This window comes from Chiloscyllium plagiosum, unplaced genomic scaffold (genome assembly GCF_037043375.1).
Source record: "Chiloscyllium plagiosum isolate Xiang-an unplaced genomic scaffold, Cpla_swu_hap1 HiC_scaffold_12, whole genome shotgun sequence".
NCBI lineage: Eukaryota > Metazoa > Chordata > Chondrichthyes > Orectolobiformes > Hemiscylliidae > Chiloscyllium > Chiloscyllium plagiosum.
In genome coordinates, this window is record NW_028270150.1 from 78,814,972 (window position 1) to 78,830,616 (window position 15,645).

General features: G+C 40.7%; 1 protein-coding gene across 1 annotated transcript in view; it reads right to left on the reverse strand.

Annotated features, from left to right (window-relative positions):
- gpm6bb (glycoprotein M6Bb) overlaps positions 1 to 9,988 on the reverse strand; it is a 197,792-nt gene extending 187,804 nt beyond the window's left edge. Inside the window, exon 1 of the mRNA XM_043700579.2 lies at positions 9,835 to 9,988. Within this exon, the coding sequence (XP_043556514.1) occupies positions 9,835 to 9,838 (4 nt within the window). The 5' untranslated portion in view covers positions 9,839 to 9,988. The remainder of the gene's footprint in view (positions 1 to 9,834) is intronic.
- Positions 9,989 to 15,645: the final 5,657 nt, after the last annotated feature.

The window sequence follows — 15,645 nt, forward strand, 5'->3', positions numbered from 1 at the left end:
CCCCAGGGCCCTACTGCTAAGTGCAGAAGTTCTGCCCTGATTTGTTTTTCCAAAATGCAGCATCTCACATTTATCTAAATAAACTTCATCTGCCACTCCTCAGCCCATTGGCCCATCTGATTAAGGTTCCATTGTACTTGGAGATAACCTCCTTCCCTGGACATGCCACCTCCCATTTTGGTGTCATCTGCAAATATATTAAACCATGTCTCCTATATTCATATCCAAATCATTTATATAAATGACAAAAAAGTAGTGGACCACATAATTCCATTAGTCAATCTATGCCCTTAGCTCATCTTACTTATAATCCTCCTTGTATTAAGGTAGTTACCATGACAGCAGAAGAAACCTGGAGTAGTTCAGCTTGAACTTATAATTACGTGATTTTTACTTAAAATCGGGATATACAGCCAAAAGGTGACTATAGATGCAATTTCAATGGCTGTCTGAAGTGAGGCATTCTGGAATGTCACAGAGAACGAAGTATCTAGGAAGCTTCAAAGAGATGGCCTTAAATGAGGAAAATGCATGTCAAACTAAACTGCAATCTTCTGGGAGTTCTCCCAGACTGTGAACACAAAGGGAGAAAAAGCAGCCTGGGTGATAAACATGTTTTGAGATGTTCCCCTTTCAGGAATAACAAGGCTTAGTAGCTAGTTCAACTCTAGCTTCTGCATGTTGGTGGAAGAAGCTATAAATCGAAGTGCTTGCACGTGCCAGTGGACTGAGTTATTTGCAAGCCTTAGCCTGGGCTCAAGCATTAGTGCGCTGTGCAGGTCACATTGCTGAACTGCCAACCAGTCACCTCTGTGTTGCAAGTAAAGAACTCTCTTGCTCGGAGTGCTGCCAGGCTGCTATCATTAAAAGGAAACAGGACAGAAGAATTCCAACTAAATTGCAAGGTCAAGAATATCGAAATCAACTGCTTGATCATCGACAGCCCAAAAGCTGACATTTACATCTCCTAAGTTTTATAATTTTTTTAGACTCATTTCGCATTTGTAGTCTCACATTTAGTAACTAATTAAAACAGACTCTTGTTAAATCAAGGAAAACCAGTAAAATTGGCTCATTTTGAAAGAGATATGTTTGTTCTGTGAGAAAGGTGGGAACTCAGTATGATGCAATTAGCTCAGGGAGCAAGTACATAATGAAAGGGGTGGGGGTGCAGTTCATCCGCCCTTACCTGGGAGCTTCACAATTTGGGTATTCTAAATGTAACCGTCATAACCTGGGGGACCTTGCCCGAGGTCCGATTGTAGCATAGTGCAAGATGTTAACTGCAGTCCTTGAGTGCCACATATCTTTCTGACTTGGATTACAAACTAGACTGTTTTCAATTGGTCACAAATTATATGCTCTGCACATTACACTGTCCTTCATCAGTGCAATAAGTGTCTGAAAATAGCTGAAGGCCTTTCCATCAGTTTAAGTTTGTTGGCAAGAAGACTGTTTTTCAAATATGTTATATTTTTGTGGGATTAGTCAAAACTGCAAAATAAAGAGTTAAACAATTGCATCGGACACGGATGGTATAGATGAAAAACAGAATAATGCTGGTGCTGTTATGTGAATAATGGCTGGCCATCAGACTCTGAATATGCCGACAGATGCTTGGCTCTCCAGCAATATTCCAATTATGAATCATGTAATGGCATTACCATATCTGAAAGAGATATACAGCAAACAATCTTGATTTATGTAAACTTGTATCATGCAACTAAACTTTATCTTAATCCCGTACTTACAGTCCGTTAGGTTACAAATCATACTTAGGCCTTCCAACCCACAAAAACCACAGATAAGGACGACCTCCAGATAAAAGCCCATACACAGCCATAAGAACTCGGAATTGGGCAATCAACAAAAAGGACTCTGTGAAAGCCTGATAAAAGTTGATTGGAAGTTGGCTGATGCTTACCACTGTGGAAAAGTGTGCTTTCAATAAAAGACTTCTGAAATATGTGCAGGAAATCAAGGTAACACAATCTTTTCCAAGTACAAGCCAACTAGCAATTGATCACTTTTATGCCAATATAGCACAACATGTTTTTGAGAGGTCAAATGCAGTTGGTAAATGGTGCTGTTGTTTATGAACATACACACGGGCAGCGCATGGATGGTGGATTTAGCTCTACGACGAAGATAGTTCAAAGTGAAACAGCACCACGATTCCCTCATGATCTCCTAATACACACCTACAGAATCATATTGTGCTTCAAGCTGGCTAGACACCAACTAGTGAAGACTGCTACAAAAGTCTGGAAATGCAACCAACAGAAAAAGGAGTATAAGATATAAATTTGATTCCAAATGACAGCTACACATTCTACATTCATGGACAAATGACAGTTTTACTACAATGTAATACTGCTGGTATTTCATGGAAACTATAATATAGTTGAGAGATGACAGCACTGTCAGGAAACAATAGATTTAATAGCAACTTCTCTAAAATTTGTTTACTAACTTGGGTCCTACTTACAATTAAAATTGATTCATTTAAAGGCCATTCGCATCACTGACTAAGCAAAGCAGCCTTAGTTTCAAACTAACAATAACTTCCAGGAAGTCAGCTGCCAAGGTTCAAACTGACTCTGAAGCAAAGCAATGCAAAGTTGCCCCTTTCCGCTCCTCTTGGAAGTCTAACTTTGGATTTGGGCTGCACTTACTCTGGTTGTAAGCGCATCTATAGTAAAACAGTAGTGGATTTATAAAACAATCATCAAACAGAATGAAAGCTGATTCTGGAAATGAGTTGCTTCAAGATGTGATTTACATTTGTGTGATCTTAACTAATGATGGAATAAGCCGCAAGTAAATTATCAAGTCAGTCCGCTACATTATATCTCACATCCTTTGACTGTTATCCTCTATCAGTTGATTATATAGACATACTCCCCCACTTACTGATCCCAATCATTAAACCAGTCACAAAGCACTTCCATTGACTGGCCTTCGGGCACTTATGTGACCTGACTGTGATTTGGGTCAATAAATTTCAAAGAAGGACCAAGATTGCAGCATACTGATTTGTCAAGGTGCCTTAACACAGGAGAAGAATAGGTTATGTTCTCCACTGACAACTTTAAACACCTCAAGCTCCTGATCTTAGTTGGGACATTCAAACGAAAGTGTTTTACTACAGCAAGAAAAGAGATCAGAGCTCAAAGCAACTGTGCATGAAATAAAATCATCGACATGACAGCTTGCTTTGAATTAGTAGAGGACAAAGCAGAAACAAGTCAATAAATTCTGCACTGGATCAATTTTCTCTCCATCACCACAAAAGTTAGAATATCTGCTGTTTGAAATCCCTGACTTCAAATTCAATTAACACATCTGGAATATAATACTAGTCAGTAGTGATGGCTAGCACTGATGGTTGGAAAAACCAAAATGGTTCACTAATGTCTTTTAAGGAAGGAAGTTTGACATCCTTACCTGATCGAACCTATATGGACTGTAGACCCAAAGCTACATGACAAACTCTCAACTGATCTATGAACTCAGTTCAAGGGTGGTTTCAAATGGGCAAGAAATGTTGGCTTGGTTAGTGACACTATATCCCATTAAAGAATAAAGAAAAATATTCTTCATGATAAATATAATCTTACTCCCTACCCTGTCAGTATGTTTACTAGATCACACATACCTGGAAGATTGCAGTTTTGAGTCCCTATACGGACAATGGATGATAACAATTTTCTCTTGTGTATCTGGATTATGGAGTGGAAAATCAGCCAGAGGCCTCTCAACATCTTTCCCATGATTCCATCAGGAAGAGTACACATGCACATTAGGAAAAGGGAGGTTAAGACTCTACCTTGTTGCCACATGTCAAACTTATAGATAGAACATAGAACATTACAGCGCAGTACTGGCCCTTCGGCCCTCAATACTGCACCAACCCGTGGAACCATCTGAAGTCCATTTATCCTATGCTATTCCATTTTCATCCACATGTTTATCCAATGACCATTAAATGCCCTTAAAGTTGGCAAGTCTAACACTGTTGCAGGCAGGGCGTTCCACGCCCCATTATTCTCTGAGTAAAGAAACCACCTCTGACATCTATCCAAATCTAGGCTTATGCCCGAAAGGTCGATTCTCCTGCTCCTTTGATGCTGCCTGACCTGCTGCGTTTTTCCAGCAACACATTTTTCAGCTCTGATCTCCAGCATCTGCAGTCCTCACTTTCTCCTATATCTATCACCCCTCAATTTAAAGCTATGTTCCTTCATGTTAGCCATCACCATATGACGAAAAAGGCTCTCACTATCCAACCTATTTAACCCTCTGATTATCTTGAATGTCTCAACTAAGTCACCTCTCAACCTTCTCTATAATGAAAGCAGCTTCAAGTCCCTCAGCTTTTCCTGATAAGACTTTCCCTCCATAACGGCAACATCCTAGTAAATCTCCTCTGAACCCTTTCCAAAGCTTTCACATCCTTCCTATAATGCGGTGACCAGAACTGTACACAATACTCCAAGTGCAGCCTCACCAGAGTTTTGTACAGCTGCATGACCTCGTGGCTTTGAAAGTCAATCACTCTATCAATAAAAACTAACACACCGTATGCCTTCTGAACAACCCTCTCACCCTGGGTGGCAACTTTCAGGGATTTATGTACCTGAACACTGATATCTATTTGCTCATCTACACTACCAAGAATCTTACCATTAGCCCAATAGTCTTTAACCCTGTTGCTCCTTCCAAAGTGAATCACTTCTCACTTTCCCACATTAAACTCCATTTGTCGCCTCTCAGCCCAGTTCTGCAGCTTATCTACGTCTGTAATCTGCAACATCCTCCAGCACTATCCACAACTCCACCGACCTTAGTGTAATCTGCAAATTTATGAACGCATCCTTCTACATCCTCATCTAGGTTATTTATAAAAATGACAAACACCAGTGTCCCCAAAACAGATCCCTGCAGTACACCACTAGTAATCGAACTCTAGGATGAACATTTCCCATCAACCACCACCCTTTGTCTTCTTTCAGCTAGCCAATTTCTGATCCAAACCGCTAAAGCACCCTCAATCCCATACCTCCATGTTTTGTGCAATAGCCTACAGTGGGGAACCTTATCGAACACCTTACTGAAATCCAAATACACTACATCAACCATTTTACCCTCAACCACCTGTTTGGTCACCATCTCAAAGAACTCAATAAGGTTTGTGAGGCACGACCTACTCTTCACTAAATAGTGCTGATTCTCCCTAATCAACTTATTCGTTTCTAGATGATTATAAATCCTATCTATTCTAACCTTTTCTAACACGTTACCCACAACCAAAATAAGGGTCACTGATCTATAATTACCAGCGTTGTCTCTACTCCCCTTCTCGAACAAGGGGACAACTTTGTTTTCCTCCAGTCTTCTGGCATTATTCCTGTAGACAATGAGGACATAAAGATCAAAGCCAAAGGCTCTGCAATCTCTTCCATGGCTTCCCACAGAATCTTAGAATAAATCCCATCTGGTCCAGGGGGCTTATTTATTCTCACACTTTCTAAAATTGCTAACACCTCCACTTTGTGAACCTCAATCACATCTAGTCTAGTAGGCTGCACCTCAGTATTCTCTTCAACAGCATTGTCTTTTTCCAGTGAGAATACTGATGAAAAATATTCATTCAGTGCTACCCTTATCTCCTTGGACTTCACGCACAACTTCCCACTATTATCCTTGATTGGCCCTAATCTTTCCATACTCATCCTTTTATTCATGATATACCTATAGAAAATTATAAAATCATAGTACTGGTCAGAAAGGAGATTATTCAACTCATCATGCCTTAACCAACTCCCTAAAAGAGTGCTCTGCTCATGTTTTATCATGTGAAATTATGAGGCTATTGTAAGAACTGTTGCTGGCTTTGTTATCAGCATGGCTTCTAATAAGACATGCCACATCCTAACAATCCACCTTATTTGTTTTCTCCCTAACCTCCTTCCTCAGTCCCTTGGCAAAAATCTTGAATTTATATGCCCATAAGTTATTGACATTTTAGCCAATGGAAATGGTTACCTCTTAGAATTGTAAAAAAAACTTGTATCAAATTACTTGACAGAACTATTCAAAAGAATAGTCCCTTGCTCAGGCAGTACAGAGTCCTTAGCACCAATGGAAATGAATCTCAACAAGGAGTCAAATATTTCAGGAGAAAAAGAGGGCAGATGAATCAGAATATTTTGCAAAGAGAAAGAGTTACTGAAATCTAATGGAGTAGCTAAAATAATGGTAGTTACATTTTAATTTTTTAAAATTTAATTACCTGTTTCAATGCAAATTCCAGACCAGACAGGCCTTTATCCTTAAGAGAGCTACATAACATCCCAACATGTGTCATCCCAGTATAAACATTGCTGCCTAAGTTTCAGTCATTCTCACTGTATCATGGTGTCAGTGTAACATCTTCGCTCAGTCAGCTCTGTGAACACAATGTGCAGTAACAACAGCAACCACAGAACCCAGGCTGTGTGCAACGCTGTGAGGTGCAGCCATGTTAAGGTAGTTTTGTTAATAAAATTAAAAACATCTGTCTCAACGTGAACCTGTGGTTCTTTGTGGTATATGTTACACAGGCTAAAATATGGAAAACCATAAAGTACATTACTCCTGACCCACATTCCCTTGGATGGACCTATTTTTAGCCTGCAATTATTTTTGAAATACAATGCAACATAAATCTTTCAACATTCAAGACATACACAGCATGTGGCAGTGCCTGGAACCTGTTGTCTATAAGGTTGGTGAAAGCAGTGACAATTAATTATTTCAAAAATTGAATAGGCATGAGAGAAATAAATACAAGTACAAGGCTACAGGGATACATCTGGGAAATGAGGTTGGCTGCATTGCTTTTCAGAGGTCCAGCAGAGGTTTCATGGACAGAACAGCAGTGCCAATTATTACTCTATAAACAGATTGAACAAGACAGAAGGTTTTCATTGCTTTGCTTTTTTTTTAAAAAAAAAAGTGTTTCCAATGGCGGGTTGGTGATGAGAAGACAGAATATAGTTGACAAAAGAATCAGAAATGTTAGATGAGGGGATTTTATTTTCGAAAATGAGTGTTCTGGTCTGGAATGAATTGCCCAAAGAGGTGTCAAAAGAAGATTCAATAGTAACTGTCAAATGAATAAATCCTTCAAAAATAAATTGTTGTAGGACTATGGAGGAAGAAAAGAGTTGGCCCAATTCAATGGCACCCTCAAAGAGGTAGCACAGACACAATTGTTCAAATAGCTCTCTTCCATAATGTAGGATTTTATGCCATCAGGTCCACTATGAGAGGCTTTCGAGGACGTGGAACAAAAATCCATTTCTAGTTCTTCATTCTACTTTGAAATTTCTATTTCAGTGAAATACACAGTGAAGCAGGCGTTTGGTATGCTTTCCTTTATTGGACAAACCATTGAAAACAGGAGTTGGGAGATCATGTTGCGGTTATACAGGACATTGGTCAGGCCACTTTTGGAATATTGTGTGTAATTCTGGTCTCCCTCTATAGAAAGGATGTTGTGAAACTTGAAAGGGTTCAGAAAAGATTTACAAGGATGTTGCCAGGGTTGGAGGGTTTGAGCTATAGGGAGAGGCTGAACAGGCTGGGGCTGTTTCCCCTGGAGCGTTGGAGGCTGAGGGATGACCTTATAAGGGTTTATAAAATCATGAAGGGCATGGATAGGGGAAATAGATAAGGTCTTTTCCCTGGGGTGGGGGAGTCCTGAACTAGAGTGCATAGGTTTAGGGTGTGAGGGGAAAAATTTAAAAGGGACTTAAGGGCAACATTTTCAAGCAGACCGTGGTGCTTGTGTGGAATGCAGAGGAAGTGGTGGAGGCTGATATTATGACAGCATTTAAAAGGGATCTGGATGGGTACATGAAAAGGAAGTGTTTAGAGGGATATGGGCCAAGTGCTGGCAAATGGCACTAGATTAGGTTAGGATATCTGGTCAGCATGGAGGAGTTAGACCTAAGGATCTGTTTCTGTGCTGTACATCTCTATGATTCTAAGTAAGGTTACATAGCACAAAAAGTTTTACATGTTTCTGTCAAATTTGACAGTATCACCCATACATTAGGAGATTAAGTAGAATGGAATTGAACAGTGCAGGAAAACATCATTCGGCCCATTGAGTCGGTGCTAACTCTTTCAAATACCATTCCAGTTAGTTTCACTCCTTTTGTTATCTAATCCCTTCTTCCTCACATGACACCACAGACATTCCTTCTGTATTTTTCCTCCTCTCCCCTTTCCCTGCTGTACTCCCTTAAAACTACATCTCTAACTTTTTCTAGTTCAGACAAAAGGTCATTGACCTGGAACATTAACTCTGTTTCTTTTTCCTGCAGCTATCGCCTGACCTGCTGAGTATTTCTGGTATTTTTCTGGCCCATTCACCCCCTCTTTTCCCATATCCCTGCAATTGTGGACTCCCTCAAATGGTCTAATTTCCTCCTGAAGGAAGATATTGAATGTATATTCCCCACCACATGAGCCAGCACATCCCAAATGCTATCCACATGCCTAAAAATGATTCTTTCCCCATGTCACATTCTGATTTTTTCCCCCAACTTGCCTTAAAACATGCTTTGTCCAAATATTAAACACTCTACCCAACCAGACTCCAGAGAACCTTCACTACCAGCTTTGTGGAAATTTTATATCTAAGGATTAAATACATTCTTAAACAAGTAATACTACCAAAAATAAACTGACAGCAGTATATTACTGTTTTTGTATGAGTGCAAGGGGCACTTTAAGAAGACTGTGACCACAAAGAGGCTCCTCAAATCATTACAGCTTAATTGAAAATAAACTGAACTTGGAACTGGGGCAAGAACATCATATGGTTTCTGTCAGCTAAGTAATAAATTCATTAGATCAAAAATAACAAACCTAACGAGGCAATCTACAAACCTTTTCCACACAAAGTCCCTTGTTGATTCAAACACCAATTATGTATTCATGCAGATCTCTATTGTCCTGCATGAAAGCTGTGCCCAAATCAGAACACAATAATCTAAGGTTATCTTGCCATACACATCTTTTACAAACCATATCCTGTTCTATCACAGCTGCTTCGGATCAGCACTCTGCTTCAGATACTGATTAAAAACACGTTCCCCCCCCCCCAAAAAACTTTGTTTTTAGATTACAAACGAGTTCTCCCAAACGCGTCACAAAGTATTTTTTTAAAAACTCCTTGATCTGAAGTTTTGGTACTTTTGAATTGAGTTGAGCTTGATGAAAGACCCTTTTAAATCAAAAGGGATCCTTGCACTCTCTATGCAGCCAGCATATTTATTCCAGTCCGCCTGACTCATTTATCCCACACACAAGCGGAGTCAGCTAGAAATGTTTTCATCCCTTGCATTTATGCAGCCAGGAATTTCCCCGAAAATTCAAGTGAATAATAAGCCCTGCAGTGGGTTCTGCAGCCAGGTATAATCCAGGGGTTCCAGATGTTGCTTTACACTCGCCCCTAAGGGAGGGACCAAACTTTGCCTATTAACTTGACTGGAACCATAACCCTGAGAGCGGAGAAAGGGAGATTTCGGGGGTAATAGCAACATAAAGTTACATTATTATTCTCGCAAGGTATTCTTTTCTTTAAAATCCCGGATAACGGTCTTTTTAAAAAGGCTGTTCCTGCTCAAGTTTTTTTTGACAGCTCAGAAGGGGAGGGGGAGGAGGAGTTCCTGACTTCAAACTTCAGTGGGATTCTGAATGCACGTAAAATCACACAATGGAAAGAGAGAAAGAGCAAAATTGTGCAAACGTTTCCTCAGTGTGCATATCTGCACTTACCCATCCTGGTGAGCTTGCAAAGGCGAGATTGGTGTCCTAGCTCCTGTGTTGCTTGTTGTTAGTGCTGAGCTCTCTGTCTGTCTGTCCCTGGTTTGTGAGTCTGAGCTCAACACGAGAGAGAGAGAGAGAAAGGCTAGCTGACGTCAGGCTCTATGCCTGTGGAGAAGGATTAAACAAAGTCAACATGAACCCTGCCAAGTACTGAAACGCGGGGGGGATAATGAAATATTACCAGGGTAACCAACCCAAACGTGCAAGCAAAAAAAAGCACCCTCTGAATAAATAAAAGTGCCACTGAGGGCAACCCCTAGGGTAGCAAGGGGCAAGAACTTGCTGGCACAGTTTAGATGTCACCCAGAGCATCACTGAACTCACGTACGATTCTGTAAACGGTTTAAAACAACGACAGACTGTACACTTCTTGAAATGTTAGACAATTAAATAAGGTCTTGCTGCTCGAGATTAGTCCATATGTGGTCAGCTTTAAATACTCACAATAGGATTTGAGATGCAAATGGATTTTAGTTTTGCTGTGCAGATATTTCCTTCACTCCCCAAATACTTAGTTTCAGGAAAGTTGACCGTGTAGCACCATAACGAAAATCGCCAAAACCAAAATTGCAAAGCGTCTATGGTTTCTACTCGTTAAAAACCTTATATTTACATACATTCCTTTTCAACACAAACTGTTGTCATTTTTTGTCAGCTTTTTAATTATATATTTCTCAGTCTGCTATCTTATAATTGCTGGAGCCCATGTAAACTTGTTATAATTACACTCCCACAAGTGCTGATGTATAACACCTCAGTTTTGTGCCTCCCAGTTCCTCAACACGTACTGCAGATAAACATCTGTGCTCCAGCAAACACCACTTCTCTCCTTCACATTAATGCTTAGATTATCGTGTTAGAACCAGCAATCTATAGATATAGAAGGTTGCAATCCAATGTAAAAGTTAGTTTACATGTCTGTACGTTCTTTGCTATAGCAGATATAAACTCATCTCACAATCCAAACTCCTCATTGACTTCTTTGTTTGAAGTATATACTCAATTTCCCTTAAAGGATGCAATGGTCTCTCATTCATCTAATTATACCTTTAGAAGCTTACCATAAGACATAGTAACCTATTAAGTCTGCTGCACCATTCAATGAGATCATAGCTGATCAGATAATTCACAACTTTATTTTCCTGCCTTATCCCTTACTGATTTAAAACCTGAGTGTCTCAGCCTTGCATATTCTTAATGACCCAACTTCCACAGGCCTCGGTGGTAAAGGATTGCCCATATTCATTACTGCCTGAGAGGAGAGAAAGTGCTTCTTATCTGTCCTTTCCTGACTCTCTTGATGACAATTTTAAATTGATGATGCTTCATCACACCTCAGTCATGGGCAAAAGACTTCCCTGGTCACTCTCTCAAAAATCTTCATAATTTCAAACAAAATCCACTCAGTCACCTGTTGGCCTTTACTCTTCCATTGGAATTAGTTCCGACACAATATCTCAATGTAAAACCATTGTTTTCCATCCCTGATGCTGTTCTCATAAATCAACAACTTGCGTTTGTACAGCACCTCCAATGAAATTAAATGTCCAAAGCATTTCACGGAAGTGTAATCTGACAAAAGTTTATGTTGAGCATTGCAAAAGATATTAGGACAGATTCATTAATTGTTATAAGTATGGCTTAACTGTTATTTATTACAATTGGTGATGACTTTCTTACTCAAAATGCTACTGGGGCATTTTTACTTTTACAGATTCATCTACCTGGCGATAATACAGTTAAATTATCAGGCGGTAATACAGTTAAATTTATAGTGGCTGTTCACCAGGAATTTTCTACTGAGTTTATTTTCCCACCTTTTGCTTTTTCCTTCCAGAAAGAATTGCATACACATATACATTGAATTGCATCTTCAAATAACCTTTCTATTCCCCTCACCTAACTACCTCCCCTGACATACCTCCACTCTTTCTTGACAGTGGATGAATTGTCTTTCTTTTTATGTCAACAGCAAATTTGGAGATTTTATTCTTCATATCCATTTCTGAATCACCTGCAAAAACCAAGAACAAAAATAGAGCCAGTACCAAACTCTGAGGTACATCACTTCCAACCTTTCCCCAGCAGACCGATGGCTGTTTACCTGAGCTCTATTTCCTTTCACTTAACCAACTTCCCATACATAGAATTACCTTTGTCTTATTTCATATGCCTGGATTTTTCTAAATCTTAAGTGAAAGGTCAATGCAAAGATCTTAAGATTTCAGTTTGGAACCTATTGAGGGTGCTGGTTCCTCAAGGAGTGCATTCAGAGCCAGATTAGTGACACTACAAACAGCCCAGCTGTACAAGAGGGGAGGAAAAAGGATGGAGGGACAATAGTGACAGGGGATTCATTAGATGGGGGAACAGGAAGCTCTTCTGAGGTTGTCGGCATGGTTTATTGCCTTCCTGGTGCCAAGGCTCAAGATGTCACAGAACAGCTACAGCACACTCTTCTGCAGGACGATGAACAGCCAGAAGTTGTGGTCCACGTTTGTATCGATGACTAAGGTAGCAAAGGAGATGTAGCACTTCAATCAGAATTTAGGGAGCTGGGTTGAAAATTAGCAATCAAGACCTCAAATATAGTCCAACACCAGATTATAGTCCAACAGCCTTATTTGAAATCACTAGCTTCTGGAGCACTGGTCCTTCATCAGGTGGTTGTCCTCATGAAGGAGCAGCGCTCCGAAAGGTAGTGCTTCCAAATAAACCTGTTGGACTATAACCTGGTGTTGTGTGATTTTTAACTTTGTCCACCCCAGTCCAACACCACCTCCTCCACATCAAATATAGTAATCTCTGGATTACTCTCAGTGCTGTGTGCAAGTGAGTACAGAGATAAAAGGATACAGCAAACAGATGAGTGGCTGGAAGAATGATGGAGGGAGGAAGGGTTCAGATTTCTTGGACACTGGATTGGCACTGGGGAGGATGACACCTGTACAAACCAGACAGTTGCACCTAAACAGAGGTGGGACTGAGTTCCCCATGGGATTTTGTGCTGAACTCAGTAGAGATATGTGAACCTGGAGAGGCTATGGGAGAGGGGTTCATAAAATACTTAGAGACACATCCAGCAACAGCACAAAGAATGGAAAGTAAATGAGTAAACCTGGAGTAAGGGAAAAAGTAATGAAGTCTAAATCAGGGTTACTCTGCGTGTATATGAACGCACAAAATATAGTAAATAAGCGTTACAGACAGAGGTTACTATGGGGAAATATGATTTTGCAGCACTAACAGAGAGCTGGCTGAAGGAACGGCAGGAGTTGGTGTTAACCATTCCTAGGTAGAGAGTAATCAGAAAATGACAGAAAAGAGGAGGGATGGTTTTGGATAGGGAGAGCACTGCAGTGCTGGAGAAAGAGGACACCTCTGGGGGGCCACGGATAGAATCAACCGGGCTGGAGCTAAAGAAACAAAAGGGTGCAATTATTTTGCTCAGTGTAGTCTACAGACCACCAACTAGTAGAAAAGATATAGAGGAACAAATTTGCAGGAAAGTATGGAGGACTACCAACATGATAACTGGGAACTTTAACAACATGAAAATAAACAGAAACATTGGTAGCTTTAAGTGCAGAGAGAGGCAAATGTCCTTAGATTGTGTTTTAGAAAATTCCTTTCAGAATTGTCCCATAGGATTGAACTGGCAATGTGCAAGTTGCATTGGGAGGAATGCTTGCTATGATGTCCAACAGGATTTCTTGCTGTATCTTACCAAATGCATCTCATTAACTATCGACTCCATCATTACGGTGTTCCTCTTGACCAATTCTGTCCCCACCTTACCACGCACCCTTTCTGGAACGACTCTCTGTGTCGTTCTGTGTGTAACTGTTTCTGCACAACTCATAACTTCAGACCCACACAGGATGTAGCCATGAATTGATGTCTAAGGTGAGACCCTGCTGCAGCATCTGGATGCAGGAGGAACAATGTGTAAACAGGGCAATGAGCCCTGCTAAACCATTGCCTCTTGACTGCACTAATAAACATGACAAGGCAGTTGGTGCAGGTAGGCACTCAGTGAGCGAATGGTAAGAGACTAAGTGAAGAGCCCTGAGATGCAGCCTAGTCTAACCCATGTGCTGGGTGCCTGTCTGGGATCTCAAAGTGTCCATGTTGCAGCCTTTTAGTGTGAGTTGCTGCTGCATCCAGGAATATAAACCTAGGCTCCCATGGCCCACATCGCTCAGACCAATACAAGATTCCACTCAAAGAATATTATAATGCAGCAAGAGGCTCTTTAGCCCATTGTGTCCATTCTGGTCATCAAGTACCCATTTGCTTTAGTCCCTTTTTCCAACACTTGGTCAGTAGCATTGGATGGTGTGCTTTTTCACAAGTTCATCTAAACATTTCTAAAATGTCGTGATGGTTCCTACCTCTCCCATCTGTTCAAGCAGTGGGTTCCAGATACCCAGCACCCTTTGGGTGAAAAAAAATCTCCTTTATGTCCCCTCGAAACCTCCTGCGTCCTTGCTCTTGTATTCAATGCCTTAACTAAAGTAAGCAAGTATTTCAACATTACTAAAAGGAGAGTTCGGTTGAAGCTTTTCACTTTCCCTCATCAGGACTAGGATGCTAGTGCAAACCCAACAGAAAAAAAAGACACCACTTTATACAGAATGAGAAGTGGGTTGCTGGGTTGGGCCGTCAATGCCTTTGGAGATGTAGCAAGAATACTTAATTGTCAATCTTAATTCTCAAACCAGGCAAGTAGATTCTGATTGGTCTGGACATAGCCAAACTGTTCTTTATCCCCATGGCAATCTTCACAAACACTGTTTTTGTAAAAAGAGCAATGTTTGAATAAATTCACCTCCTTAAATCAGGGCCCTGAGCATTACTGTATCTTTTAATTTGTGTAAAGGCTTCACACACTGCAGGCCCAGTAGATGAGCTTAAATTGGTTTTCGATGTAACTCTTAACACAGTCTAGATTATTGCTGGATATACTTTTTAGAGGCTTGGAAACACCGGCTGATTAAGTAAAGTGGCCTGTTGCCCACTGTGAACAGTCAAAAGGACACGTTGTTTAATTCGGTCCACCAGGCACTTGGAGGCACAGCCTATACAGTACACCTGGCATCACAGCGGCACTGGAACTCATACTTTATTCAGTGCTCAATTTGAGTTGTTCCTAAAATTCTAGAGCAATAAGATCAGTCTGTAGTGGCAACCTCGTGGGAGTGGTTTCCAGAGTGATCCTTCTAGTCTCACATCCTTGGGGTGGGGGTTAGGGGGGAAACAAGTAAAAATGCAGTAATAGTTGAAAATGAATGTACTGGACATAATAGAGCCTCCATTTTGAAGTCCACAAGAATGAGTCTGACCAATGTGTGAACATTTGCAAGTTTTGCTAGTTTTTCCTTCACTGCCCACATTGCAATGTTTATACTCAGGGCTGAATCTGGGCTAAGTACATTTTCGATGGATTTCCTGAAGGTTTTCTCTCCTCGGAGCCGAATGGATTTTCTCCAGCTGCCATGCTAAACTCACCTCATTAGCTCCCAATCTCAGCCCTAAAGTATCCATCTCATCTGATACCAGCTGGATTCCGTAGCCAGAAGAACTCACCACTGTCAGGGTTTCATGGAACAGACCATCATCCCTTTGCATCAGTGCCATCTTTCCAAACCCAGGCAAGCATTATGATTCCAGAACTGACCTGCATGGTTTGTGACATTGTCTGAACCAATAAGGGATGGGAAAATTAGTGCCTCACTTTGCAGATGGGACCTGGAGATC